The sequence below is a fragment of the Ananas comosus genome, linkage group 9 (assembly GCF_001540865.1).
Source record: "Ananas comosus cultivar F153 linkage group 9, ASM154086v1, whole genome shotgun sequence".
Lineage (NCBI taxonomy): Eukaryota > Viridiplantae > Streptophyta > Magnoliopsida > Poales > Bromeliaceae > Ananas > Ananas comosus.
Genome location: NC_033629.1, coordinates 2203914 through 2227855, shown reverse-complemented (window position 1 = coordinate 2227855; position 23942 = coordinate 2203914). Strand labels below are relative to the sequence as shown.

General features: G+C 35.5%; 3 protein-coding genes across 6 annotated transcripts; 2 read left to right on the top strand and 1 right to left on the bottom strand.

Annotated features, from left to right (window-relative positions):
* Positions 22 to 7993, top strand: LOC109715559 (indole-3-acetaldehyde oxidase-like). 2 transcript variants are annotated; one of them, XM_020240649.1, is made up of 10 exons: positions 28 to 504; positions 1628 to 3322; positions 3728 to 3987; positions 4172 to 4381; positions 4659 to 4877; positions 5363 to 6328; positions 6687 to 6782; positions 6884 to 6982; positions 7103 to 7292; positions 7628 to 7993. In XM_020240649.1, exons 1-10 carry the CDS (start codon positions 363 to 365, stop codon positions 7849 to 7851), a joined length of 4101 nt encoding a protein of 1366 aa, XP_020096238.1. In that variant the 5' UTR covers positions 28 to 362; the 3' UTR covers positions 7852 to 7993. The 2 variants fall into 2 exon arrangements, with proteins under 2 accessions (XP_020096239.1, XP_020096238.1); XM_020240650.1 differs by lacking the exon at positions 7628 to 7993 and having other exon boundaries at positions 22 to 504; positions 6884 to 6977; positions 7103 to 7241.
* On the bottom strand, positions 8551 to 11903 carry LOC109715561 (cylicin-2-like). Its single transcript, XM_020240651.1, has 2 exons — positions 11574 to 11903; positions 8551 to 10587 (listed from the first exon to the last, which is right to left on the bottom strand). The coding sequence occupies exon 2, from the start codon at positions 10554 to 10556 to the stop codon at positions 8772 to 8774; it is 1785 nt and encodes a 594-aa protein (XP_020096240.1). The 5' UTR covers positions 10557 to 10587; positions 11574 to 11903; the 3' UTR covers positions 8551 to 8771.
* On the top strand, positions 16939 to 23467 carry LOC109715908 (syntaxin-132-like). 3 transcript variants are annotated; one of them, XR_002217794.1, is made up of 13 exons: positions 16939 to 17234; positions 17988 to 18098; positions 18211 to 18267; positions 18463 to 18511; positions 18735 to 18823; positions 20480 to 20553; positions 20647 to 20689; positions 21471 to 21531; positions 21644 to 21669; positions 21764 to 21841; positions 21965 to 22045; positions 22773 to 22848; positions 22997 to 23080. XR_002217794.1 is itself a non-coding variant. In XM_020241140.1 (13 exons), exons 1-13 carry the CDS (start codon positions 17217 to 17219, stop codon positions 23088 to 23090), a joined length of 816 nt encoding a protein of 271 aa, XP_020096729.1. In that variant the 5' UTR covers positions 16954 to 17216; the 3' UTR covers positions 23091 to 23467. The 3 variants fall into 3 exon arrangements, 2 of the variants coding, with proteins under 2 accessions (XP_020096729.1, XP_020096728.1); XM_020241140.1 differs by having other exon boundaries at positions 16954 to 17234; positions 22814 to 22848; positions 22997 to 23467; XM_020241139.1 differs by having other exon boundaries at positions 16969 to 17234; positions 22783 to 22848; positions 22997 to 23467.

The following is a 23942-nucleotide window of genomic DNA, read 5'->3' as shown; positions in this document are numbered from 1 at the left end:
CCCACACACACACACACACACACACACACACAAGTGAGAGGGAGAAGCGCCGAAATCGCTCTCATGTCGATGCCCCTACCCCCTCCGTTGACTCCTCTCTCTCTCTCTCTCTCTCTCTCTCTTCCTTTTCACATTTCCTTTTCCTTTTTCTTTATTCTCTTATTAGGTAATTTCCTCTCTTTGTGGCGTGCGAGAGAGTGCGCGGGATCGGGATATGCGCATGCTCCTCCCCTGCTCCTTATCACCGCTGTTGCTGTGTACGAGGAGGAGTTGTCCGCGTCGCGCTGTTCGGATTAGGTTACTCGCATGGGCGAGGAGGAGAAGGGGGGGAGGAGGAGGAGGAGGAGGAGAGGGGGTGGGCGATGATGGGGAAATTGGTGTTCGCGGTGAACGGGGAGAGGCGCGAGGTGTCGGAGGCGGAGGTGCCGGAGCCTTCGATCACTTTGCTCGAGTTTTTGAGGACGCGGACGCGGTTTAAAGGGGCGAAACTCGGGTGCGGAGAAGGTGATTTGATGTTGTTCTTGTTGTCGTCGTCTTTTTAAAAAAAAAAATTAAAAAATTGTGTGATTGGTTTATAATGGTGCGAAGAAGCTCAGGTGCGGATAAGGTGATGATAGTTTTTTTTTTTCTAAAATAAAAAAAATAAACTTTGTTTGATTGGTTTATGAAGGGGGGCGAAGCTCTGGTGCGGAGATGGTGATCGTTTTTTTTTAAAAAAAAAATCTTTAAAAACTTTATTTGATTGAGGAAAAACGGAGATGTGTTTTTCTTTTCTTTTCTTTTCTTTTTTGCAAAAAATTATTTGATTGGTGTATAAAGGGGCGAAGCTCGGGTGCCGAGAGGATGATTATTTTTTATTTAAAACAAAAGAAAAGCTTTGTTTGATTGGTTTAGTTGATTTAAGGTGTTCATTTTAGATTGGTAGTTACTTTTTCTCCTTTTTTTTTGCGGTAATTATTATTAAAAATTGTTTTTTTTTTTTTTTTGCAATAAAGTAGTAAAGTTAGGGGGAGATGGATCATGATTTGCAGTTATTGGGAACTGCTATTTGAATATTTGATAGATTATTCTATGCTACAATGTTTTTAGAATATCTTTTCTACTTGCGAAGCAGAAGTGAAGTCCTATGTCTCGACAATTAAAAAATGTAATTAAGAGGGAAATTGAGCTTCTGGCTGCAGCGGAAAGCAAAAAATGAGTTTTTTGAAGCCCAAAAGTAAGAAGTTACAGGGGCAATTGTAATGGAGAAGCTGTTCGAACTATTATCTGCAATAGAACTTTTTTTGTGAGTGTTTGATTCCTTAATGGGCATTGCTATTACTTTTTGGTGTTTTGATGAGCTCCTACATTTCAGTCCCAGTAAATTGGCCAGAGTCAAATTAGAAAGCTAGGATATGAGATATGGTTTAGGAATTGAAATTTGTTGGTGTATACCGAACCTGAGAAATTTGGCTGCCGTTGTCAAACTTGAATTATTTGGATCGTCGTTGCAGTCAAGTTATTCACACAACAATTTGAAAATGGATCAAGGAAGCATAAACCAATATATTGTAGATGATTTTCTCTACATTCGTTTTCTGCATTTATATATTGAAAACAGTACTTTACATGAGCTCTGTTGTTTCAGGTGGCTGTGGCGCTTGCGCCGTTCTTCTGTCAACATACGATCCTGTTACTGACCAAGTGAATGATTTTACCGTCAGCTCTTGCCTAACACTTCTTTGCAGTATAAATCTCTGCTCAATCACAACCACAGAGGGGCTCGGAAACAGCAAGGATGGTTTCCATTCAATTCACCGAAGGCTCTCAGGCTTTCATGCCTCTCAGTGCGGGTTTTGTACTCCCGGCATGTGCATGTCTCTTTTATCCTCCTTAGTTAATGCGGATAAAACTAATCAGCCCGACCCTCCAGAGGGGTTTTCAAAGCTCTTAGTTTCTGAGGCAGAGAAGGCTGTCTTAGGCAATTTGTGTCGATGCACTGGGTACCGGCCAATATTAGATACGTGTAAGAGCTTTGCAGCTGATGTTGACTTGGAAGATTTGGGCCTTAATTCATTTTGGAAGAGAGGGGGTAAAAATGCGAATGCTGACAAATTGCCGTACTATAAACGTGGTGGGATCTGTACGTTTCCTGAGTTCTTGAAATCTGAGGTCAAATCCTTTTCGGCTTATTCGAATGTTGCTGAGATTAGTTCCTTTGGAGGAGGTTATTGGTGCCGTCCTAAAAGTATCAAAGAACTTTATAAACTGTTAGATTCGGAAGAATTTAGTAAAAGCCATGTTAAAATGGTTGTTGGCAACACTGCTTCGGGTGTTTACAAAGAATTGGACCTATTTGATAAGTATATTGACCTCAGAGAGATTCCCGAGCTAACAATGATAAAAAATAACCATGAAGGCCTTGAAATCGGAGCAGCTGTTTCAATCTCTAGGACAGTTGAAGCATTAAGGGAAGAAAATCAAAGCTTAGTGTTTAGTAAAATTGCTGATCACATGGAAAAAGTGGCTTCACAATTTGTTCGAAACACAGCTAGCATGGGAGGAAACTTGGTCATGGCACAGAGAAATCATTTTCCCTCAGACATCGCTACGATACTTCTTGCTGCTGATTCAACTGTTTGTCTTCAGCTCTCCTCAGAAAGATTAAGTCTCACATTGGAGGAATTTCTAGAAATGCCTCCATGTGATCATAAAACTCTTTTAGTTAGCATATATATTCCCTCTTGGATTTCAAGAACTGATCTTTTGTTTGAAACATACCGAGCTGCTCCACGCCCTCTTGGGAATGCTTTAGCTTATCTTAATTCTGCCTTTTTGGCTGAGACTTCCTTAGATAAAGAATCAGGTGATGTTGTTATAGAGAATTTACGCTTGGCTTTCGGTGCTTATGGGTGCCCACATGCCATTAGAGCTCGAAAGGTTGAGAAATTTTTACTTGGTAAAGCTATCAGATCATCTGTTCTACTTGAAGGAATTAGATTGCTGAGAGAAACAATTATACCAGAACAAGGCACGCCGCACGCTGCCTATAGAATAAGTTTGGCTGTTGCATTTCTGTTTAGTTTCCTTCATCCAGTAACTGCAGGCTTGGAAAAGCCTATGAAGAACAATCGTAATGTATTAGAAAATGTATCTGTTAGTGCTGAATGTCCAAACGGTAGTCTTAATGGGCATGCCAATATTACGCTTGATAGTGCATCTGAGCATGGTAACCATTGTAATCGCATGCTTTCTTCCTCAGAGCAGATTATGGAACTGAACAAAGAGTATCATCCAGTTGGCGAGCCAACTAAGAAAGCTGGAGCTGAAATCCAAGCTTCGGGTACGTACGTGCATATCAATCGTTCTAGATGAGCTCTTCTATTTTTGTTCTTGTTTATTGCCATATATTTGTTAATTTAGGTTTGACAAAGTAAGATCATCGCCATGAGGAATTATTTGTGATATGCTGTTAATTTTTCTCAGTCACTTCTGTTATTTCTGTTTGTGTCTTTCGCTTGATAAACTGAGAGAAAATACTTGTATTGAGTTGTGATATGAGATTTCAGATCTATATCTTAGTCTCTTGCAATTAACTAATGGCAGTCATATTCATAAGTGCCAACGTTCCTCATCTTTCATATTTTCTGAACTAACTAGTAGCGCCTATGCATCTTCTCGCCTAGTAACAGGCAGATTCATCTATGACATCTTTCTTTTCAATAATCTTTTGATCCACAAAATGCAGGTGAAGCTGTATATGTGGATGACATCCCTTCTCCGAACGACTGTCTTTATGGAGCATTTGTATATAGCACAAGGCCTTTCGCACATGTGAAGAGCATCGAGTTCCATTCTTCTCTGGCACAGCAGAAAATCATTAAAATTGTTTCCGTTGATGACATTCCAAAAGGAGGAAGTAACATCGGGGCAAGCAGTATGTTTGGGTCCGATCCATTGTTTGCTGATTCACTTACAGAGTATGCCGGCCAACCACTTAGCGTTGTGGTATTTTTCTTGTTCTCATTATTTTGATTGCTGCTATCATCTCCAAACTTCCTTTCCTCTGCTTGTGTTAAAATATCATTTCTAACTATCAAATTACGCGAATCCAATTAAATGAAGATGATAACAATTTTTGTCTTGTGTTCTGAATAGTACATTAAATAAATCTGATGGAGTACTAATTTAGATTGCAGAAACACAGCGATTTGCTAACTTGGCAGCGAAGCATGCTGTGGTTGCCTATAGCACAGAAAATCTGGAGCCGCCAATTTTATCAGTAGAAGATGCTGTCAAAAGAAGCAGTTATTTTGAAGTCCCCTCATTTGTCTATCCTAAAGAGGTTGGTGATTACTCCAAGGGAATGGCAGAAGCTGATCACACGATTCTATCAGCCAAGGTAACTTTCTATACTCATTGGTTTTGCCGTTCATTTGGGTGCATTTTTCAGAATGTCCCTCTCATTCAACTGAAATGGCGTGTGTTCATGTATAGATCGCACTGCTACTGACTTGCGCGTTTTTTTCTTATTTGTTGGACTTTTCATAATAAACTGGGTTACGATATAGTGAATTCACTGCCCTTCCAGAGATGTTATATAGTATCTTTTATGGTTAAGATTTTGTTTTGCTCTAACATTATAAGCATGACAAACTGATCTTAACTTCTATATCCAGGTTACACTTGGTTCACAGTATTATTTTTATATGGAGACTCAAACAGCACTAGCTATTCCAGATGAAGATAATTGCATGGTAGTATATAGTTCGAGTCAGTGTCCTGAGACAGCACAGGGTGTCATTGCAAAATGCCTCGGTATCCCTTTCCACAATGTCCGTGTAATTACCCGAAGAGTTGGAGGTGGTTTTGGAGGGAAAGCACTTAGATCATTACCTGTAAGTATTATTAACTTCAAAATTTTGCATATGAGATGATTTTCAGTATATAAAAAACTATGTGCAAGAGTCATTTGATTTTTCTTCTTATTTTTCTGTTTAGTCCTAAAATCAATGACCTTCAAGTCTGATTAATTTGGCATGTAGGTTCCTTATAGATGCGAGTATTCATACATGTAGATACATCTGTGTTAAGCAAGATAGTTATATTTGTCTTTGTATTTGCCTTCTAAATTGCGGGATAGTGATGATCCCATGAGCGTCTGTTTTCTAAAAAAATTCTGCCGGTTGGAATAGAGAAGCTGCTTCAAAAGTTAGGCCAAACAGGCATAGTATGTGCATCGAGTACTTATAGGCAGATTAAAATCGTTGCATCGAGAATTCCCTTCGTGGTGCTTGAATTTGAACCTAACATTCTATTCTGTAAATCAAATTTTTCTGGAAAAAGGAGAGAGAGCTTATGGCTAATTGTGTTGCTGTGTTAGGTTGCAACTGCATGTGCACTAGCTGCATATAAGTTGCGGCGCCCGGTTCGTATGTATCTCGATCGCAAAACTGACATGATAATGGTGGGAGGCCGACATCCAATGAAAGTATACTATTCAGTGGGCTTCAAGTCCGATGGAAAAATTACTGCCTTGCATATAGATCTATTGATTAATGCAGGAAGAACAAAAGATGTGAGCCCCATAATGCCACATAACATTATCGAAGCACTCAAGAAATACAATTGGGGTTCTCTTTCATTCGATGTGAAGGTCTGCAAAACCAATACTCCAACCAGGTCGGCAATGCGGGCCCCAGGAGAGGTTCAGGGCTCGTACATTGCCGAGGCCGTCATCGAACATGTCGCATCAGCCCTCGGTGTTGAACCCAATTCTATCAGGCAAAAGAATCTTCACACTTTTGAGAGCCTTAAATTGTTTTATGAAGGTTGCGAGGACGAAGCTCTTGAATATACACTCCCCACTATTTTTGATAAATTGGCCTTTTCTTCGAGCTATCGGCACCGTGTTGAAATGATCAAGCGATTCAATAGTAGCAACCAGTGGAAGAAAAGGGGAATTTCCTGCGTACCCATTGTGCACAAAGTGATTCTTAGGCCCACTCCGGGCAAAGTATCGGTTCTTAACGATGGTTCGATTGTCGTTGAAGTTGGAGGGATTGAACTGGGGCAAGGGTTGTGGACAAAAGTGAAGCAGATGGCGGCTTTTGCTCTTGGGAAGTTGTTGGGTGAGCAAAATCAAAGCCTTCTGGAGAGGATAAGGGTTGTTCAGGCTGATACTTTGAGTTTGATACAAGGAGGATGGACGGCTGGGAGTACTACATCAGAATCTAGCTGCGAGGCAGTTCGTGTATCTTGTAATGTTCTTGTTGAGAGACTAAAATCTCTTAAGGAGAGGCTGGAAATACAGCAGGGCACGGTTTCGTGGGATTCTTTAATTATGCAGGTAATTATTCCATTTTACAGTTTGGAGCTTCTAAATATATACATATTACTGCATAATCATTTATTTACGTGTAAACCCCTTTTAAATCTATATCTTCTTAATACCTCTCGAAAGTGCAGTTTCCTACAGAAATATCCTTAATCTCTGGTTGTCCAACTCCAGGGGAGCTGTTGGTTCGGTGTTTGAAATTGTTATTTTTAGTGGAACACTTTGATATGTATGAACATTCAGATTTTGCAAGCTCATTATGGAGATATACAATATGCATAGATGTTTATACATAATGTGTTTCAGTGCCCAAGAGATTGTCTGAATAATACTTGCCTTAGATTTCGTGCCTTTTCTTCCACACCTGCAGGCGAATCTGGAAAGCGTGAATTTATCGGCAACTGCTTACTGGGTCCCTGACGGGAGTTCTGCAAGCTATCTGAATTTTGGAGCTGCTGTAAGCGAGGTACTTCAATGCATCTGCTCACTGTAGCCAAACTTTTTCAGCAAGTTCTTTCAAAAAATTGATATTTAAACAAAATGAACTGATTTTATTTGTTGTTACAGGTGGAGGTAGATCTTCTCACAGGAACTACCACGATTTTGCGGAGTGACCTAACTTACGACTGCGGCCAGAGCTTAAACCCTGCTGTGGATTTGGGTCAGGTTCATTATCAATCCCGTTCCAATGATGATTCTGTTCTAAGTACCAACTCTTCTTTTTTATATGTCATGGCATATGCTTTGCTTATTAGGACAAAAATGTTTACAATCTTTTCTATGCAGGTTGAAGGAGCTTTTGTTCAAGGGATTGGCTTCTTTATGTATGAGGAATATTTGAGCAATTCCGATGGGTTGGTTGTTTCTGATGGTACTTGGACATACAAAGTACCGACTGTGGACACCATTCCGAAACAGTTCAATGTTGAGTTAATTAACAGCGGATATCATAAAAGGCGTGTGCTCTCTTCGAAAGGTAATGGCATCATTTTCCAAGTTCTGCTTCCGGCTCCAAATAACATCGCAACATAAGTAGTCACTCTTATATGCTGCTTATTATCTTAAAATCTTTCAATTTTTGTGTATTGCAATGATGTATTAAAATCCCGTAAATTTTTGCTGTGGTTACACTGGAAAAAAAAAATTGTAAAGAACTGATATTGCAACCTAGCCCTGAACTTTTTACTCAAACAGTTTGGTCCCTGAACTTGCACATATATTGCAATTTCATCCAAGTAAATCACGGGAAATATTTTCTGAGATGCTTTTAAGTGTTATTATTCTGCTACTAACCGCAACTCTTCCTTGCAGCATCTGGGGAGCCGCCATTGCTTCTTGCAGCTTCGGTTCATTGCGCGACAAGAGAAGCCATTCGAGCCGCTAGGGCACAACTTTTGTCACTCATCGGATCTGAAGAATCTCCTCTCGCGTTCGATTTGGCGGTCCCGGCTACAATGCCCGTGGTCAAGGAGCTATGCGGGCTCAAGAATGTGGATAAGTATTTGGCGTATGCTTGTAAATTGGCGAATACCTAAAAACCAATTTGGTTCCTTCGCACTGTAAGTTTTGTATTTTTGAATCTTAATTCGTCAAATAAGAAAAGTTTCCTTTTGGCTGATTCATATTGAAGTAAATAGCCGAGATTATAATCTTAATTTGTTCCATTGCTGAACCTTATTTTCTTTTTCCATCTTTTGCACATATCTTTCTGGATTTGCTTTCCTCGATAAAGAGCATTGTTGTTGTGATTCCATCTGAAATTTTGCAGTTATTAAGATCATTTTTAGAGTAAATGCATGCCATTATGTTTCTTATATCCTCGATTAATTTTTCTTAGGTAGTAAAACCAAAAGTAGAAAGAAGAGAAAAACAAAGACAGGAAAAGGAAAAAGTTATGCATCACGTAGCCTTATCATTTAATTCCTATAGAGATGAAATAATACATGAACTTGCTATTAGTGTAAAGTGCTAGGGTTATTAGGTTCTTATGCTGATGGAGCTTGTCTTCTTAGGTCCAATTTGATGAAGCTTCATGTATCTTTTCAGGAGTGGTTAACAATGTAAGGTTGTGGAGAAAAAGACTTTTGAGTGGTGCCCAAATGAACATTTGAGAAACAAAGGTTAAAATTATCAGCTACCATTTATCTCGCATGACGAACCAAAAAGAACCAATTTTTTTTGCATCAAACACCAAAATCAGCAGCAACGTAATCTTCTGAAAGTTTCACCCGACATATCTAAGATCAGAATATGAGGTTCCAGTTAACAAATGTATGCTTCATTGACAAAAAAGATCTCCCTGCAACATAATATGAAATACAACTTCGATAAAGATACAACCAGAAATGAAGGAAACTATATGTAAACATGAACAAACAAACTCAACACACTCATGCATTCTCCTTATTAGTTCTCACACTAGTTGACAGACACCAGTTTACAGTAACACCAACTTTCAGACAACAGCAGCATGATTCTCTTCTGCAGGTATTTCTACTTTAACCTCTTCTAACTCCTTGATCTGTTTCATGATCTCTTCTTTTTTAACTTGCAGCGCGTCTATTTTGGCATTAATCTTCTCCAGCTTCTTTTTCAGCTTACCCACGTCCGAAGACTTCTTCTCGCCCTTATCCTTCTTATCTTTATCTTTCTTCTTCTTCTTATCTTTCTCTTCCGTTGCTTCGCCTTCTGCTGATTCTTCAGATTTTACCTTCTTTTCCTCGCCCTTTTTCTTCTTTTCCTTTTTGTCCTTTGGCTTGTCCTCTTTTTCTTTCTCCTCTGGATCCTCCTCAATAGTGATTTCTCTTGTGTTAGGATCTTCAATTTTAATCTCCTCAACCTTGTTTTCTCCAAATGAAAGAGACCTCTGTTCCTTGTCTTCCTCTACTTGGTTGTTTTTCCCATCTTGATGGAGCTCTCTACTCTTTTCTTTGTCGCCCTCCTCTCCGTCCTTCTTCTCCTTCTTTTCCTTGTCTTTGTCTTTTTTGTGATCTTTATCCTCATCCTTAATTGCGTCCGGTTCGCCATCTTTTTTCTTGTCCTTCTTTTTCTTTTCCTTAACTTCCAATTCACCGTCTTTCTTCTTCTTTTCCTTTTCCTTGTCCTTTTCTTTTCCATGATCGTCGCTCTCAACCTTTGATTCCAGTTCATCATCTTTCTTCTTCTTCTTCTTTTTCTTTTCCTTGTCTTTACCTTTCTCATGATCTTCATTTTCATCTTCAATTGCTTTTGATTCGTCATCTTTCTTCTGGCTCTTTTTCTTCGTCTTCCTTTCTTTTTTGTCTCCACCTTTCTCACTTTCCTCGTTTCTCTCCTTTCCCTTGTCTTCATTCTCTTCGGCACTAGGGACTCTATGTTTATCCTTTTTCTTTTCGTCCTCACCTTTATTCTTTTCCTTTTTTTGTTTTTCAACAATCTCTTCCTCAACATCATCTTCCTTAGTTATAGCCGTTCCCTCTTCACTTTTCTTCTTCTTTTTCTTCTTATCTTTCTCTTTTTTCTTAGGATCTCCGTCTTCATCTTTCTTCTCTTTCTTCACCTCCTTTAATTCTCCGCCTTCATAAACATCTTCGTCTTTACCCTTCTTGCTTTTTTTATGCTTTGCGTCTTCATCCTTCTCGTTCTTCACATCTTTTAGTTCTCTGCCTTGAAAAGCATCTTCCTCTTCACCCTTCTTTTTACTTTTTGTACCCTTTGCATCTCCGTTCTTCTCCTTTTCTTTCTTATCCTTCCTCGACCCCCCTTCATCCTTCTTCTTTTCTTTACTCTCCTTATCATCATCAATGTGTTTCTTCTCATCATCACTCTTCTTAGACTTTTCCTTTACCTCCTTTTCTCCGACGTCTCCACCTTTGTCTTTCCTTTTCTTTTCCTTCTCTTTATCCTTCGACTCCTTACTTTTCTTCTTCTTCTTCTCTTTTTTTTCATTCGCATCGTCATCCTCTTCATCCTCCTCGTTATCCTCATCCTCGTTGTTTTTCTCTTTCTTATCTTTTTCTTTCTTCTCCTTCTTTCCCTCACTCTTGGACTCTGCATCGTCTTCAATGTTGTCGTCCTTGGATTTCTTCTTTTCAACAGATTTTGCCTTCATTTCAATTTCGGTATCTTTCTTCTCTTCCGGCACTTCTGGCGCCTTTTCTTTACTCTTAACCTTAAGATGAAATTCAGCCTTTGACACATTCTCTTCCTTTTCTAACTCCGTTCGATCTACACTAGCAGAAGACTCCTTTTGCTTCTCCATACTAAAACTATAGTCGGTGCACTCGAATGTCCTGCGATTAACAAAAAAGTTAAAGGTAGTTTTTACATGTAAAAATTGGATAGTCCATAATAATAGCAAGATCTTACACATTTAATAACAATCAAATTTATTAAAATTTGTACAAAACATTTCAAATAAAGTCATTATAATCATCACATTATGGCCTATTCTAGCTAAATAGTATACATTGAAAATAAACTTAGCTAAAAATATGAAGCAAATGAGCTACGAACTTGGGACCTCCAATATCGACTATTAAGTTCTTAGCCAACTGTGCTGGCTGCGGTCGGTGCCGCTAACGAGCAATTAAACAATGCTACAAGTGTAAGATTCGGCACAATATTTTCCTATCAAATGGTCTTTGCTGAAGCAAGCCTTCTAATCAGGCGGGTAACCAAAAGTACTTCAAAAAAAAAAAATCCCTAGATAAAGAGAACACACAACCCATACAATTTAGAATTTTAGATACTACGAATGAACTCATTAATATGAAGTGCCGTTGATTGACTCAGGCCAAACAAATTTAAAGATTAAATAGTAAAATTAAAATTTTAAAAGATTTCACCACTGATTCAAAATGATTCATAATTCGCATAAATTGTGTACTTTTTTTATCTTTAAATTTATTAGACAGTAAAAACCGAGATTGAACTATCTGATCAATTTTGGTGCGGATTCCGTCATGCCGCCATTAAATAACTCAAATCAAACGAATTGACAGTTTAGAGGTACACAAAAAAAATTCTAAAAATTAGATTGGTCGTGTCAGATTGGTTCTATGCAATTTCATCTTTCTTTTTTTTTTTCCCCAACAATAAATAAAATCATAATAAATTTCAAAAAAAAAAACCATAAACCTAAAACATTAAACTCCCAATTAGATGATGAAAAACTAAGGAGAGAGAGAGAGAGAGAGAGAGAGAGAGAGGGAAACACATTAAATTAAATTAAATTAAATGAACTCGATAGGAGCAGGAGAGGATTCGAAGATCAAACCTTAACCAAATCTCAATGGAACGGGCTCTCCTTCTATGCTGCTGCTGCTGCTGCTGCTGCTGCTGCTACGATCTCTCTCGCTCTTTATACACGAAGGAAGGGATCGTTCATTGTTAATAATTAATAATTGAGTAACCAATTTGAAATTAAATAATTAATTTCTGAAAAAAAAAATAATTGGGGATTTGGGAATGGGAGAGCGAAAGGGGGAGAGGAGTTGCTTTGGATTCGAATGGGAGCTTCGAGAGATCGAGAGGAGGAGCCGCGTGTGTTGCGGGGGAAACGTCATCCCCACCGCATCCATCTTCTTTGTCGGTGCGTGGTTCAATTCATCTCATCTACATCTTACCCAATGTAAATAATATATAACTATAAATAAGAGTTGAGCTAGAATACTACCGGTGGCAGTAAATGGGCCGTTTTATTACCGATTTATTTTTGATGATAAACCTTCCAAATTGACGATCGGCTCCGTTAAATATGATCTAAACTATTTAAACTATCTTGAAATCAAATTTCACGCACTTTCGATATTGTTCTTTTATCTATCAAGTGAACAGAAAAATGAATGACTGAAAATGAATACTCTTTAAAAAATGATGATAGGAGTCTTGTTTTAAATAGTTTAAAGAATTTTCTAATAAAAATTCAATTGATTTGGATATCTTTACGCCGTTAAACGAGAAAACGCCTCTTGTCGACCATTAAAATTACAAATTTTGAAACCCTTTGATCATTAGGCAAATGATGTCAAAAATTCAATTGATTTGGATATCTTTACGCCGTTAAACGAGAAAACGCCTCTTGTCGACCATTAAAATTACAAATTTTGAAACCCTTTGATCATTAGGCAAATGATGTCGAAAAGATTTGAAATTTGATTTCTAAACACTTCAAGTGGTATAGATCATGTTCAACGGAGCCGATCGCCAATTTGGAAGTTCTATCATCAAAAACAAATCGGTAGTAAAACGGCTCGTTTACTACCGATAGGATTCTAGCTCAACTCCTATAGATAAAATATAGAAAAAACTTCAAATACTACCTCTATAGTTTCACACTTCTCACTTTAGTATTCTATAGTTTAAAGTGCATCAATTTAGTATACCATGATTTTATTTTTATCTTTTTATTATTGATTTCACTAACTTTTTTTTGTTAAATTAGTGACAAAGTTAAAATTAAAAGTACTAACTTTTTTTTGTTAAATCAGTGACAAAGTTAAAAATAAAAGTACTAAAGTGAATATTCGATAAACCTAGGTTGGGTATCCGAAGTTTTTTTGTATGTAACTTAACAAAATATTAACGGAAAAGCTGGCGAAAAGATAAAAATGAAACACAAGACACTAACTTGATACACTTTAAACCACAAGGCACTAAAATGAGAGAGTGTGAAACCACATAGATGGTGTTTGAAGTTTACGCTAAATAAAATATAAGGAGGTTTTTTGCTTATTTATTTACGACTATTATTTAAAATTTTTAAGTTTATTTTTAAATTTATTAAAATATTTTTAAATTTTTATTTTTATTTTTATTAGTAAATTTTAGATGTTTGGAAATATTTAAAGAGATTTTTAGAAATCGATAAGGCCATTTTTGATCAACCAGGAGTATATTAAATATTATTCTTATTAATATAATCATACAAAACTTATCTAATTGGAATTTATTTTGATACACTATTCAAACTTTGAACCATCTTAATTTTGCTGAACTAATTTTTTTTAAAAAAATAATTTTATTTTTAAATATCTAATATTTTAATTTATTTGATTTGAATCAGGCAACAATAATTTTGCCTTCAAAATTTGAAAGCATAATTTATTTTTACAAATTTAATTATTATATTTCATACAATTCTTGCAAAGATAATTTGCATAAAACTCCACTAATTTTAAATATTTGCAAAAATAATTATTTTAGATTTTATAGATTCAGTTTGATTTTTTAAACTAAACAAACTATCCTTCTTCCTCTCTCTCTCTCTCTCTCTCTCTCTCTCTCTCTCTCTTCTTTGTCGTTTCTCTCTCTTTGTTTTTCTTTTTCTCTACCGTCTCCACGTAGATGTTGCCCTTCTCTTTTTTTATCTCATCTACACCTCTATCAACACCGGTTCGGATATAAAACAGATCACGGAGATGAGACTACGACGGACGGCGTGATCGTGGATAACGACAGCAACCCGAGTATCGCAGGTTTTGCGGAGAACAGAGAGGAAGAGCACGTTGGGACGTGAGCAACGTCTATGGCAGAAGGCGAGAGAAGAAGCATGATAATAAAAAAAGATGGATGAAAAAATGATAATAAAAAATATTTTTCGTCTTCTCGCAACTATAAATTTATTAAAGCAAATAATTAGCCTAAGTTTTGAAGTTAAAATACGTTTAACCGACTCCAATCAAACAAATCGCAAGGTTCGAAAGTAAAATTAAAATTTTGAAAAGGCGGGATGGATAGCTAATTCAAAATGGCCCATATTTCAAATAAGTTCTTTATGTTTTTATCTTTATCTTTTTTTTTATTTTGGGATATTTGGCCGTAGTGGTTCAATCAATCGATATCAGTATAATATATGAAAATGGAAGCTGAAAAAATTTATAATTTCGTCTAATAATAGAGTGAATTATTAACATGCAATAATTGTTTGAGACTACCATAAAAATGTTTTAGGTCCTACGAACATGTGTGATAGAAAAAATATTTTATTTGTTTCAAGCAAAGATGTGATGTGATATAATTTTTACAATCCAATAGAAATTACAAAACTATATCTCGATGGGCTTTTTTTCTTTTTTTCTTTTTTGGTCCAATAACATTTGATAACCCTTAATACCAAACGAGAGCTAAGGGCTCCTCAATTTTCAATCTTTTAAAATTAATTAGTATTAACCCAAAAGAAAAAATTAGAAATTTCATCCAATTCATCTGTAAAACCAGGTATAAGCAATCTTTTTAGATTTGTTTGTTCAATCTTATTTTTTTCATTTTAGTCCCCAAACAATTGTATCAAACTCAAGCATAACCATGCACTCATAATAATGTAAACAAGTACAATTTGTCTTATATTTTATTTTTATTTGTTATAGATAAAGGAGCCCACTTAGATGCAAACAAACATAATCCAAAGTTTAGACACAATATGCATCCTATGCCATGTGCTTTTCAGCTTGGTTGCATCACCAATTTCTAAGCAGCAATAAAAAATCAAACTTTAGTTCTGTGTTATTACTGCTTATTTTTCTTTTTTTTTTGAGAGATAGGTAGCACGCTACCCGCTTCGTTTATTTAATTTAGAAATAAACTTAGTTAGAAATGTGAATCAACTAGGATTCGAATTTGAGTCTCAGGTATCAACCGTCAAGCCCTTTGCCACTTGCTCTATTTTTCGAAAACTTTTGCATGATGCTCAAGTGATTTATAAGAGTTAGACATTTTTGTTGGGATAATAATTCAAATTTAATTTCAAAATATAGTTAGAGGTAAGTTTAAATCTTAACTATCTAATTATTTTAAAGCTATATATATATATATATATATTAGAGTTACTATGCTATTAGAAGCATAGCAGCTCTTATGCTCATAACCTTCTAACTATTAATTAATTTTGATAGATGGTTAGGATGAGAGAGAGAAGAAAAATTGGTGAAAAATTGAAAGAGAAGATTGATATCAGTGGAAATATCGATCTCAACATTTTTGAGTTCATAATCTGGGAGCAAGACTTCTGTGTTATTAGGAGTACGAAAATCTAAGTCATTTTTTATGATGAAACTTTCAAATCGGCGATCAGCTCCGTTAGATTTGATCTGGCGTATTTGAAGTATTTAAAAAATAAATTTTACAGATTTTCAATATCATTTACCTAGTGATCGAAGGATTTAAAATCAATAATTTTTAATAGTTGATGTGTGTAATTTGTAAGTTTAATAGTGTAGAAGTATTCAAATTAAATAAAATTTTGTTAGAAAATTTTGTATACTATCTACAGTAAGATCAAATCTCTGATTGAGAATTTTAGTGCTATATCATGACTTTTTATGAGATTTTTAATTGCATCTGTTGATGTTGAGTCCTTTTAATATACTAGGTAAATGATATCGAGAAATCGCAACTTTATAATATACAGAACAAATAGAAATAAAAATATTTTTAACTTTTTTAAACTTTGTATAGAATAAAAATAATAATTTTAATAAACACATTTACCAAACTTAAGCCTATTAAAGTGAGTAATGAGAGAGGGATGTGCAATGAGAGGAGGATTTTTACCTAATTAATAAAATGTGGTGGGGCCCGGGAGAGCGACATGTGGTGGGTGGGAGTCCGAGCTGGTGCACCACTTTCATCGAGTGGAGCTCGATGGACGTTACCTAGCCCATGGACCGGGTCTACAAGGAAACTCTCGTATTTTTCTCAAAAAAAAAATAATGGCTATTTATGTTAGTGATTACCAATTTGAGTTATAATATATAAAAAAAATATTTTAGATATCGTTCAATAAGATTCAATATTTGAACTTCCTTCACGTTTTTATTAGTGCAATATCGACCTTTCGATTTTTGAATAGTTCTAAGAATAAAATCTATTATTTAAAAAGCAATAATGGCTAAATTACACCTTTGATCCTCAATCTCTAAAGTCAACAATATTTTTGGTCCTAAAATATTGATTTATTATAATTTCTAATCTACACTTTTTAAATTAGTAAAAATTAAATCTTAAGTTTAATTTGCAGGCTCGTTGAATACTGATATGTCGCTAATATGATAATAATATAGTATTTTATTCATTATCGTATTATTAATTATTTTTTATATTAGCAAAGTATTACTATTCGATTAATTAATTTATGCTATAAGATTTGATTATAATAATTTAAAAAATTTAAGCTAAAAATTATAATAAATTAAAACTTAAAGAACGAGAAAAAAAAAGAGAGCCTAATTTAGGACAAAAATAAAAAATGATCAACTTCTTTATTTTCCACGTGACAGAGAATAAGATTGGCCCAATCCCGGATGACGTGGTAGACATGGTCCAATGTGGAGCAGCTTCCTTGTAGACCCGGTCCATACGCTACGAAGCCTACATGGGGAGCTACACTCGATGGACTTTGTGCACCAGCTCGGACCACCCCGGACCCACCACATCTCGCTTTCCCGCGCCCCACAGCGTTTTATTAATTAGGTAAAATTCCCCCTCAGCTATAGGGGATTTTGAAATCGACCTCTCAATTTTTTATATTTTTAAATTAAAATTCTCTCAAATTATTTAAATTTTTTATTTGAGATTTTATATTTTTGTTTAAGTCAAAAAATTTCATCAAATCTAATAGCTAGTAAATTGGCCTTGTTTTATTTACTAAAAAACTGAGTAAATTTTATTTGAATTTGATAAATTCACTTCTGAATTTGAAATTTTCTATTTTTTAAAAATAAAATCAGTTAAAAACAAAACCCTCCTCCCTCCCTGTCGATCGATCGATCGATCACTCGCGCTCGAAGAACGAACCCTCGTCGATCTCTTCTCAAGCGCGTTCGATTCGATCACATTGCGGGATTCGAGCTCTAAGCTTCGTTGTTGAAGCTCTCATGCGCTCGATCCTCGCCTCCCTCCTCGGTTCCTAGCTGGTCTCGAGATGCATAATCTACTCACGGTATCTTCATCCCTATACAAATTCTCGTTTAATTCGCTTTCGTTTAGTTTCTCCTGGTTTTGGCTGTGATTTGTGCTTGTTTTCGATCGGATTATGGTGGGACAGCTCGAGATATCAGGTGATTGGGGTTTTTGTTGCTGTTGATGTTGTTTATATGAGAGATTACCGGTGTTTAGAAGGATATAATGCTGTTGATGTTGTGAAACGTATGGCTCATTGCACTCAGGCTTCAATGTTTAAGATTGAAGCATTTCATTGTAGAGGTTTAATTTAGTGAATTGGATAGTATAAGAGCAAATGAAGAAGTGTCTCGATTTCTTGAAGAAACCGAGAAATATTTAGTACGGAGCTGGAAAAATCATATTGTTATTAATGTGGCTGGGAGCAACAGATTCCCATTTTTAAAATTTTTGGTATCTTTTTTTTTTTTAATCTTAGGTCTTTTGACTTGCTTTCAATTTTTAGCATCTAAACATCGTCATCATAAATAATTTGGTTCCTTATGTCAGATGAGAATGTGAGTTAAAAGCATGGATTGTTAGCTACTTTTTCAATTGGCAAGGTTTCTTTTGTTAATTTAAAGTGGTATACTGTTAAAGATGGGAATAATTAGATTCTCAATCTTTTTGAAGATAACATTAAAAAACAAAAAGCAAAAATTTGCTCTTTTTTAGTGCCATATAATTTTGAATTTTAAATTTCTTCTTCGTGAATCTTTTTTCTTCTTATATTGTCGAACATTTTTCTGGACAGGATTCTCTTGAGATCCTCCGAGGTCAGACCTCAAGAAATGATGACATTGAATTAGGATCTCAGGCTCCAAAGAACCCTGCAGAACTAGGATTAGAAGGTTTCTTCAAACAGGTATCAATCAGTATAACATTACCTGATATCGCCTTGTTAAGTGATTCCGTAGTGTATTTACCCTCAATTTTCAAATTTGCAACCATGTTATGTTCTTTCTTTTTGATGTCAGGTTCAAGAAATCGAGAAACACATAGATAAGCTGTCTAAGCTGTTAAAGAAACTTCAGGTGTGTTTCTCTTTGTGTTCAATTCGAAGTTTTCCATGTTATTGTTGGAGCGAGAAGAGTGCACGATTGATCTTATCATACAAATTACTTAACATTGCTTAAGCAACAATGTTAAATTCTTACTGTTGTTTTACCAGTATCTGAGTGCTCATCTAACTGCAACTTTTGAAACTAACATGCTTTATATGCTATTAGAATGCACATGAGGACTCAAAGCTGGTCACCATGGCAGTTGCTATAAGAGGCAAGTATATTTGATTGTTTCCAGTTATGTGTTTTTTACGTCTTTTTTTTAGTTGTTTGTTTTAGTTGTGTTTTTCATTTGTCATATTCCTTTATTTGTATACTAGTAAATATTTTAGAATAAATTTCACAACTATCCTTTTTTTTCAAGTGTCTTATTTATATATTTGTATGAGTAATTATTTTATAATAAACTTTGCAATCATGCATACTTTCGATTTTAGAAATCAAGCAGCGGATGAAGAAAGATATCGACGAAGTAAGTAGAATTGCTCGTCTGGCAAAGTCAAAGATCGAAGAAATGGACAAAGATGTACGCTCTTTTCTTCCTCAATGTTATGTTCAGGCTTTTACCAGTACAACAGGCAATAGAAGCTGAGCTACTTCAATGTGAACCCCTCTGCTGAATTTGTTGGAAAACAAAAATGTGGGTGTGCCAATAGTAGCGACCATTGATCTGCATATCCTTGTCATTTCGTTTCTTCTCATTCTAAAAATTTGAATCTTATGCTCCTTGAGTTCTTTTTCCCCAAGACTCTATTCCAATAATAAATCCTCATGAAACTTAATCATGTCCAAGTTCTTTCCTTGATTCCGTACCGTACTTTAATAAAATGAATATCTTGGACTTGGCATTTCCCTTTTCGTTGAAGCAGCCTTTCTTTTACCTTTTCTCACGTCACATAAGGGTTGATTAGCGGCGGCTGAAGGATAATTAACATGCTGGTTGATTTCATATTCTTTTGAGCATGACAGCTAAAATTTTTTCTCCTCTTCCGTCTTCAAGATTAAGGATACAAGTGCCGGCCGTGACGCACCATGCCGGTGCGGCACGTACCGTGCCACCAAGAAAGGGGTACGGTACAGGGGGGGTCTCGGACCCCCTCTCCGTGGCGCGGCACGCGCGGCCGTGCCGCACGAGACAGAGCGGCACGGCGATGCGTGCCGCAGCACAGTGCCGGCATTTTTTTTTTTTTTTTTGCTTTTTGTTTTTTTCTTTTTGTTTTATTTTTTGGGGTACCCAAAGCATTCTGGGTACTGTACAACCCCCAAAAAATATTACAAATCGAAGATCTATTTGTTAGGCAAGTCAAAAAAATTATAATTTAATTTTTTTTGTGTATCAATATAGGGCAAATTTTTAATTTACATATCCAATCCCTCCACTTCCACCATAAACATCCATTTTTTCTTCACAAATTATTTTATCAAAATTTGTCGCACCGCGAAACTTTTGCCAAATTAGGGAAACAAAATTGAACTCAACAAACAAATTTTAAGGCACATCAAACATAAAATTTTATTTTTGCATTAAAAGATTGAAAATACTGATAAAATTATATGTTAAATTAAATTAATTGATACTTAAATTTATTTAATTTATTTGTCATATAATTTATCACTTAATTTTTTTGATAGATCTACTAATTTTTTGAAAAAATTAATTAAAAAATAATTTTTTAAAATAATTTTAAAATAATTTTTTTGTATTTTATAAAAGAAAGACTGTAATATGGTCAAAAGAAAAAAAAAAAAAAAGATGTCTTTGCATTTTAAAAATTCTAACCTGTAAAAATTTCTATTCTGCATCAGGTATAATTGTACTTTACATACAAAAAAGCTTACATGTATGTTAATTGATGAGTATAGTTACTATAGTAAGCTATACATAGCAAATATTCATAATCATTTTATTAAATCTTTTAAAATAATATTATAAGAATTTATTGAAACAAAAAAAACTAAAATAAATCTGTGCCAAAGCGTGCCCTTAGAAGGTCATGCGTATCCATCGGCACGCATGCGTACCATGTGTCGGCACGCAAGCGTGCCGGTGCCGTACTGTGCCAGGCAAACAGCGGCATGCCCTCGTGCCACGGCACTTTAAACCTTGTTCAAGATTGTTCAGATTGTTGCTGCAAATTTCATGTTCAAACTTACTGACTTTGCTCTTGCTACATTTGAACAGAATCTAGCAAACAGACAAAAGCCAGGATGTGGTAAGGGGTCAGGCGTAGATCGATCAAGAACTGCTTCTACGGTGTAATAATTCTGATTTGAATTAATTTATTTTCCTCTAATTAGTAGCCTTCTAACATCACTTTCTCATCAGTCAAGTGCGCTTTGCTACTACAGAGCATTGAAAAAGAAACTGAAAGAGCGGATGGATGACTTTCAGGTAGCGTCTTCATTCCACATCATGAACAAAAGGCTTTGCTTATCAAAAGTCCTTCTATTGGGAAATGAAGGCATGTTGGTGTTGTTATTTTTGTTATGCCTGCTTTGTACATCTGTTGAATACTTCTAGATTGAGTTTGTATTATTAGGAGGATGCTATCTAAAGAAAAACTTATCTTTAAAAACCAAAAAAAAATAATTAAAATTGACGATGATTTGAAGAGGTAAAAGAGCAACATATGAAGGGAAGTTGATATTCTTTGATTATCTCTTAGGCAAACACATTTTGATCATAATATTCCAGTAATAAGCTGCTGATAATTTTGTATACTATCAAATTGTATAAATGTCAATTGAGATGTAGAATAACTTTTGTTCAATTTGTTTAAGTAGCTTTTATTATTTCATTACAAATGTCATTACAATCTGAAGTTAAACTTGAGAAATAGGACAACTGATGGAAATTACATTTGGATATCCTGATTTACTTTTAGTTAATAGGACAATGGAGTTGACTAAATAGTGAATACAACTTCCACGACTCCATTTTCACCAAAACAAACTGGCCTTCAAAAGACAGTGGAGGAGAAAGGGCTTAGCGATAAATGACTAGGAGTAATTTAAGAAATTTGAGAAATAGGCAAGGGGCAGAAGTACTTTGCGGTGCACTTTAGTCCCGCCTGAAGGATGGCAAGAAACAGAAAATAGAACAAAAACATTTCATTTATTTTGCTTACAAAATTTATTACATATTTTTGTTACTTGTTTCAATTGTTCTGCAGTCTCTAAGGGAGGCAATCCAGCAAGAATACCGAGAAGTTGTTGAAAGAAGGGTATTTACAGGTTTGTTCCTGTCACAAAATTGAAGAATTCTCGTTTCTTTCCTGTCACAGCATTTCTCCTTGTTTGTAGCTTAACAATATTTATTTTTTCCCTCTGTATGTGCCATCAACAGTAACCGGTACTCGTGCTGATGAAGAGGTAAAAATCATGCTCTGCGTATACGCCATTGGGCAGAACTCTAATGAAGTTCTTGTTAGTGATTAATATTGTCTAGTAACTTCTGGTTCTGCAGACAATTGACCGATTAATCGAAACTGGAAAAAGTGAACAAATACTTAAAGATGCCATTCAAGCACCAGGGCGTGGCCAAGTTTGTCTATATTATTTGGTTATAGATTCCATTTGCATCTGATTCCATAATCTACTGCTTTTGTTTTGATCCTCAAAGCATACATTTATAATGGAAAAGTGACGCCTTCTCTGCCCAGTGCAGGTAATGGACACCCTGTCCGAAATACAGGAGCGTCATGACACCGTTAGGGAATTAGAGAGGAAACTTCTTGAGTTGCAGCAGGTTAGTCTTTTGTTCAGAGCTTCAAAAAAAATGTCAAACAAAAAAGGTAAAAAAAAATATCCACCACTCAAAATCTGATGGGAGTATGAAGGAATTTTTCTGAACTCCTTTTATTGACATTCAATGTTTTGTTGTTCTTTAGGAGCTATGATCCTCTCTATGTTAGTTGAGTCCCAGAGTTCACTTGACCCCTCCACTACTGAATTTGAATGAAACAATTAGATGCTATAACTTCTCCGGCATCGTGAAGTACAGGCACATTATGTGTGACTATTTCGTCTTTCTCTTTTGTATAGTTTGCTCACGTGCTATGCGTATTGGCGTCTGTGGTTGCTTAGCACGCACAGTGCAAACAAAAGCATTATTGTTTTTAACAATTAACACACAAATATCGCGCCTGATTTTCATTTCATTATCCCCTTTCTACGATCTGCATTATTAGATATTATATCTGGGGAAAACAAATGGTCTGAGTTAATAAGCACATGTTTACCCGAGTGCTTTTAGATCTAAGCATGCTTTGGGCAACCAAACTACATTCCCTTCACGCCCGATCATCATCATCCACAAGCCACGGCTTTACCTTCCGAGGATCTTTGTGCTGCCTTGCTTTTATCCTTCTTAAAGTGCGTGCTTAAGTTAACTTGCGATGTTGTAACAATAAAATTAATATGTTGGATACTTTTAGAACTTTGTACAGTAGATCTTCATTAATCATACTTTCCAGCCTGATGTAGATATTTCTTGATATGGCTGTGTTGATTGAAGCTCAAGGAGACATGCTGGATAACATTGAATCTCATGTAAGAACCAGAGAGTCCTCGCTATGAGTCGTTGCGGCCGCCAAATTTTCTTTCAGTCACCTTTTGTTTTTTTGTTTTTTTCTCACATTTGTGGAATGAACTTCTGATTTTCCTTATTTGAATTTTTCATATTTGATTACTTTTAAAGGTTTCGAGTGCTGTTGACCATGTGCAATCCGGGACGGTATCTCTCCAGAAGGCAAAGAAGCTACAAAAGAATTCTCGCAAGTGGATGTGCATAGCCATACTAGTACTTCTTATGATTGTCGCGATCATCGTCGTGGCTCTGATAAAACCATGGAGCAAGGGTGCTTAGGATGTTTCCATGATCTAAAGTGTGTGTATATATGTAGAGCGAGAGAGTGTGTGTGTGTGTGTTGGGCTGGAATACGCTTATTAGTATCCGGCTGTGGATACTATCTCTTTTTTTAACTTTTAGATGAAAAATTATAGGATTGGACTGATACTGATCCCCTAAGGTATATAGTTTATGTGATGTTTTGACGTTACAAAGTGAACATTCCATTATCTTGCTCCTTTAGAAACATGAGTTATCAATTCATTGTAGCAATGTTGAATGCTATACTTCTTATAATAAGACGAGGCCTATATTTGTAAATGTTTCGTAACCAAAGATTAAAGTGTTGTTGGGTGATTTAAATCAAATACATTAAAAAATTAAACAGTAAAATTAAAATTTTGAAAAATAAAATAGTCAAATTAAATTTGTCTATAATTTATGTAAATTTTATATTTTTTACGGAAGTAAAAGCAAATTAAAGTTCGCCCAAAAAAAAAAGAGAAAAACTAGTACTAGATAGGACTTTTTTTCAAAACAATCCAATAAAATTTCCTAATTGGGTAACTAACCCTATGAAATTTTTTTTGGCAAATTAACTCTTTTTTTACTATGCAAGAGCCGCGTTGGAATTAGTTGGAATTTTCTTTTAAAGATGGTTATTCCACAAAAGCAATGAATCATTTACCGTATCTTGCTTATTTTCTTTTATCTTAATAATTACATAAAAATTTCAATAAATCACATATAATCTTAACAATCCGAAAATCCTAATAATCTATCTACATAATCCTAA

Bases quoted from the DNA above. Each gene is read 5' to 3' on its own strand.
- LOC109715559 (XM_020240649.1), top strand. From the start codon at position 363: ATGATGGGGAAATTGGTGTTCGCGGTGAACGGGGAGAGGCGCGAGGTG. The intron at 505-1,627 runs GTGATTTGATGT...CTGTTGTTTCAG, and splicing joins GAAACTCGGGTGCGGAGAAG to GTGGCTGTGGCGCTTGCGCC. The intron at 7,293-7,627 runs GTAATGGCATCA...TCTTCCTTGCAG, and splicing joins GCGTGTGCTCTCTTCGAAAG to CATCTGGGGAGCCGCCATTG.
- LOC109715561 (XM_020240651.1), bottom strand. From the start codon at position 10,556: ATGGAGAAGCAAAAGGAGTCTTCTGCTAGTGTAGATCGAACGGAGTTA.
- LOC109715908 (XM_020241139.1), top strand. The intron at 18,268-18,462 runs GTGTGTTTCTCT...ATATGCTATTAG, and splicing joins AGCTGTTAAAGAAACTTCAG to AATGCACATGAGGACTCAAA. The intron at 18,512-18,734 runs GCAAGTATATTT...TTTCGATTTTAG, and splicing joins CATGGCAGTTGCTATAAGAG to AAATCAAGCAGCGGATGAAG.